This window comes from Loa loa (assembly GCF_000183805.2).
Source record: "Loa loa unplaced genomic scaffold supercont3.816, whole genome shotgun sequence".
In the NCBI taxonomy this organism is placed as follows: Eukaryota; Metazoa; Nematoda; class Chromadorea; order Rhabditida; family Onchocercidae; genus Loa; species Loa loa.
Window position 1 is genome coordinate 6063 of NW_018108996.1, and position 5476 is coordinate 11538.

General features: G+C 32.0%; 2 protein-coding genes across 2 annotated transcripts; both read right to left on the reverse strand.

Moving 5' to 3' along the window:
• Positions 1-629: 629 nt before the first annotated feature.
• Positions 630-1374, reverse strand: LOAG_12228 (hypothetical protein; the record flags this gene model as incomplete). Its single annotated transcript, XM_003147742.1, has 3 exons — positions 630-759; positions 990-1093; positions 1201-1374. Coding segments are annotated over 3 exons (408 nt in total), but the record flags the coding sequence as incomplete, so codon positions are not given.
• Positions 1375-4646: 3272 nt separating this feature from the next.
• On the reverse strand, positions 4647-5383 carry LOAG_12231 (hypothetical protein). Its single transcript, XM_003147743.1, has 3 exons — positions 5261-5383; positions 4927-5057; positions 4647-4764 (listed from the first exon to the last, which is right to left on the reverse strand). The coding sequence occupies exons 1-3, from the start codon at positions 5327-5329 to the stop codon at positions 4659-4661; spliced, it is 306 nt and encodes a 101-aa protein (XP_003147791.1). The 5' UTR covers positions 5330-5383; the 3' UTR covers positions 4647-4658.
• Positions 5384-5476: the final 93 nt, after the last annotated feature.

The window sequence follows — 5476 nt, forward strand, 5'->3', positions numbered from 1 at the left end:
AACTTTCTGTTCTGAGATATTTGCAAATTTTCAGTCATTTTCAAAATAGAACGAAGGAAATGAAATGGAAAAATAAAATTTCATCATTTCATTTTTTAACATTTCAGAAATTTTAGAACAATTTAAAAATTAAACAGTACAAAAATTGCAGAAAAAAAACATTAAAAATCGCAGTTTATTAACAGCTGCTGTTAGGCAATATAAGAAAGTTAGCTGAAATAAACACGTTTAATCGTACTTTTTAGCTTAATAAACAAGCCAATTTCACCGTCATCTTTACCATCCATCCAGCATATTTCCGGTTTTTCGATTGGTAACTCCTCCTGGTATTACTTACTTTTATTTAAAGGTATGTTATTTTCATCCTGTCTAATATATGCCATAATTAATCAAGTCTTAGATTTTTGCACCTCTGTTGAAAATTTGAAGCAAAACCACTCCCACTTTTTCCGTATGTATAAGCTGTATTCCGTGTCACCGAGAAGTTTTTTGATTATCAGTTTTTCATTTCGCTCGATCAGTTTGGATTATTCTCATTTTTTCATCATTATCAGCAGTATCGTGTCGTTCTTGTAACCTTCACACACATCATCTACATCAAACGTGGTGCAGCTAATGCTCCAAATAACCTCAATTCTTCTCCTCCACAACCAACGTGTAGAGAATCCTCTGCTTGTTCCAACTATTGACTGACCGCAAAATACTTCAAAAATCCACGACAGCAACTCACCATCACAAACATCTTTCAACATAGAGACACTTTAAAGACAACATGGATGCAACCTCGATTCAAGCACTGGCATCTATTGACTATGTTTTAGTGCGTCAAAGAAACGTTTACAATGTTCGTCACACTGGTGTGATTTCTAATACAGAATGTTAAACATGCCACTGCTTTGTACGATGTAAACTCAATCTTCGCTTTAAATTCAAGCATGAGAGAAATGGAATTCCAAGAAGAAGGCTCAAAGTTAACAATCTTCAAATACCTACAGTGAAAGATAGCTTCCAGATAAATATTTAAACCAGATTTCAAGGTCATCCCACAGATCCCTCTCCCAAGGCGCTTTGGCAACATAATAAAACTAGCACCCTGCAATCTTCCATAAAATCCTTGATTCATCTGGATGAGGAATAGACTTGTTTAACGGAAACAATGAAGAAATCCAGAATTTGTTGACAAAGAAGAGATCTGCTCACCAAGCACATCTCGCTCAGCCATATTGTCATGTAAGAGAAGCCATCTTTCGCCTTGCATGCAGCAAGCTCAGCAGAAAATTCGGGACGTTCAAAACAAATGATGGATAAACCGAGCAGAGAATATTCAATTGTAGGCAGATTCGGGTGACTACGAAGGAAGACAACAGAGACCACCTGTAATCATTTACTTAATTTTAACTGATTCATTTTTTCCACGAAGTTCTAGTTGTACATTCCTATTATTTGAATTATTTTACATTTCTATGTGAACCGTAGTGGTCAGTTAATTATTCTGTAGTTACTGAAAACTTCTTAGACAGGCTGCAACTATTTTAAACTAAAAGATTATATATAGTAGAGAAATGGTGGTTTTTATCCTTTTTGTACCTTGCATGGATTAGTTGACTGAGCTTACGGGTATGATTTTCAAGTTAAATCTTTTAGAAAGAAATATTCGAAACAATTCGGAAATTCGAAACGAAAGAAATGCCTAGTTATGCAGAATCAATCAGAAAATTACTTAGGATTTCTCAGTTACCGGATCAAATGACCGTCAATACATTTTCATTACAGCCGTTTTGCTTGATCTACTTATCATCAAGAATAGGCTGACATTTTCTCTCTGTCAACTGTTTCTTTATGATCATGACAAAGATTGAGAGGTTCTATTTTTTCTTACCGACTTCTTTAATTTTCTTCGCTTCTCATACTCATACTCAAACATGGATAATTAAATTTTATTACGATAAATTTGGTTAATGCAACAAAGAATTCGATAATTACGATTTTGACATGACAATTAATAACGATAGCAGTATGAAAGGGGAACCAATGAGCTCGGTATTGTCTGTTCAACTGACTTCGTTGAAACACATCTTTAGAAGTGATTTTGTCTTCGCCCTCGAATTAGGGAGGATCCTCATACAGTTCTGAGGTCAGGAAGTCAGTTCTGAAGCTAAAAAAAATTATCATCTTTATTAGAGCACATAGACACAATGGAGGTTTTTTAATAACATTACAATTTTGGTAACATTACACAGTATGTCCTCGCACACAACGATATTAATTACACTCAATGATATCAAATTAACAAGAAAGGAATTATTGATTCACTACCAGAGACACTCTCCATAAACGTTCGTTTGTTACTTTTCTCGTCAAATTGTGCTCATTTATCTTTTTAAGAAAGTAATGAAAGAAAAGGTTGAAGTAAATTTTGCATAATATTAGGTCATCGCTACTATCTATTGATCAGTACCATGGAATCTGTTATGAAAAAGAAAAATTCACAGATCCTTAACCACTACTGTAATGTCATAGATCCTTAAGCACTTGAGCATTACTGTAATGAGGTTTGTTTTTGTCTGCTCTTTACGTAATAACAGTTAACTGATTTCGGAATAAGCATGATTAGCATGTAATCTCAATATTTTGTCATTCTTTTTTTGGCGTGTGCTTTGAATCAAATAATTTAATCAAATTCAACCGGTGGTTATGAAGAATACTTCATGGAGAGAATATCAACCAGTTTTTTTTTTCCTTTCTTTCAATATCAAATCATTACTATGTTATAGCTGATTTGTGCATCCGAAAGAGACCGTGGCCTACCATAATATTTGACGAATTTAAAGATGTAAGCTTCATATTCTGTTTCTTGAAACTGCAGGTTGATCTCGGCTTGTTTCTTAAAAAATCAATGTATAATAATGGTAAATCGGTGCATTTGGTAACTTGAAAGATTTTTTTCGCATTCATCTCAGTGCAAAAACATGAAGTTTGGTTCAGAGCACAAAGCATTAATTATATCCTATAACTCGTTTTATCCACATTCCTATGTAGCTGCAATTTTGATATATTAAATTCGATTTTATTGTTCAGTTTTTCAATGTATGTAATTAAGTCAATGATATGTACTTAGGTAAGTATGAAAGATTGTAATGCTATGTTAACAATTGAAATTAATGACTGATGATGTAGAATTAATAATGGAATTAATAAAAAAAATACTACCCAAAATTTCTTCAAGAAACAAAATAATTACTTTTATTTCAAAACAACAGGCTAAAAAATAACAGTCAGGTAAAATTCTAAATCACAATCAATCACAATGCATGCTATCCATTGTCAACCAAGTGAAAAAATGAAATATAAGAGGAACAAATTGAAAACAAAGTTTATGGAGTTATTAATTACGACCATCTGCAGTCAATTGCAACTAATTACGATTAATTACAATATGAAGTCGAGTAAAGATCGATAAATGCAGCAAAATGCTAGTCAAAAAACGGACAAATATATAAATTATAATAAATAATAATAATTAATAAATAATAATAATTATATAAATAATAAAATGGATAAATAATTATATGTTGGATGGCGTTCCCTTTAATTTTTTTATATCAAATGAACGTTTCTTTTTGTTATTAAATTTTGATAATAGAAATAAATTTCCTCAATGTTTACAAATTTCAGGTTAAAAATACAAATTATTAAATATGTTCTTTGATCCGCTCTGTCGTCATTTCTATGAAGTTCTAACTTTATTAAAATTCTACCATTCAGTTTTTATAAAGTTCTATAATCATTCATCTCAGATCCTATCTTTCAGTTTTCCGATGCTCTAAGTAAGTATAAGGGAGTGTAATGATGAAATTAACAACTGAGATTAACGTCTGGTAATGTAAAATTAATAATATCCAAGTGTTAAACATAAGAATTTCCTTAGTAGATCTTCAAAATAGCACAGAGTTGAACCAAATATTAAAATTTAAAATTAAGTTGAAGTAACGTTCGAAGTTATGAAAGTTCTCAAACCTTGACCGTCCAATTATTCCATCTGCATAAAAATGAATGATTTCAAAAATGAACGAGAATGGTGGTCTCAACTCTTTGCAATACTGAAATTAGTTGTATGGAGTTGTTGTTTCGAATTTATTAGAAAAATAACTTGTTTCCTACATATTAGGCGTTATAAACAGTGCTTGTGACTAAAAAAAAGAAACTTTTATTCATCTAAAACCACCCCAAAATATTTCATCAGGAATCAAGAACAAATGAGCATGATTTTGGTTGAAAACGAAGTTTTGAATTTTAATGGCAAGAAAGAACCAAGAATTTTAAGGAAAGGTCATTATCAGGGGATTTATTGGATTTCTTCATATTGCTTCAAACTTGAGAAAGGTCATTGCAATGTGATCTGCATGCCGGATCTGAAAGCCTCAATTGCAGAAGAAAAGAAACATGGATCAAAATTATTGATACGAGGATGCAATGAATTACTAAAGCAATCGCTTATCAGAAGTAAACTTACTCTGTGACATGCAAGTGTTATGAACAAAGTATTGGATCCGTAAAAAAATCAAATGAATTTCCGAAAGATTTCAAAAGAAAAAAATTGGCCATTCCAGATGGGAATAATCAGTCCGTCACATAGGGATGCAAAAGAAATATTCACTTCATTGCTTTATTCGAAACAAATTTAAGTTTGCATCGGGTGTTATTGACGATCCACCGAAATTTGTTTTGTAGATAAGCTTTCGGTTGAAAATCAGAAAGATTAATCTGAAAGACGAACCAATCTTTCCAGCAACCATTGGAGATAATGATATTGAAGTTGAATGATATATGACGATATGCCTTCTAGTATACTGTAGCAAATTAACTGAATGGTAAATTCATAAAACTAAGAGCTCCGAGACATAATTTTGATAGAAAGAAGCTTACCCATCCAATGAATGTACCATAATCCATACAATCGTACTTGATATGAATAGTATCCATTTATCGGTGGTGAAATATGAAGGAACATTGAATGCAATACAGCACAAGATGTAAATCAATCCAAGTTTGCATGACTGTAAAGGTGACAACAACGTAACTTATAGTAACATAATCTGGCACGAAACTCTCGTAACAAACTCTATAAACCCTCGAAAAAGCATATTTGTAAGCAGAAAGTATGTCAAGTCATTTTGATAAATCTAATATTCTTTCGAGCTTCTCTCTCATATCTTCATAAATTCTTTTTCTCAAAAGTATTTGAATTTCTCTTCATTACTTGTTTGAAGAACATTATTTCTTTTTCGTTGATAGCACTACCAATTGACCTTATCGAATTTCTTTGCATTGCCTGAAATCTAAGAAATAATCATTGGAGTGTATTGGATCTGAGCGCAGGAAATATGCATAAGGCATTACTGCTAGTACAAATTGTAACGAATTACTGAAACATTCGCTTGTCAGAAGTAAGCTTACTCTGCGATATGCAATTATT

Bases quoted from the DNA above. Each gene is read 5' to 3' on its own strand.
- LOAG_12231 (XM_003147743.1), bottom strand. From the start codon at position 5,329: ATGCAAAGAAATTCGATAAGGTCAATTGGTAGTGCTATCAACGAAAAA. The intron at 5,058-5,260 runs GTAATGAAGAGA...TCACCTTTACAG, and splicing joins AAATAATGTTCTTCAAACAA to TCATGCAAACTTGGATTGAT. The intron at 4,765-4,926 runs GTAAGCTTCTTT...TTCGTCTTTCAG, and splicing joins ATGGTACATTCATTGGATGG to ATTAATCTTTCTGATTTTCA.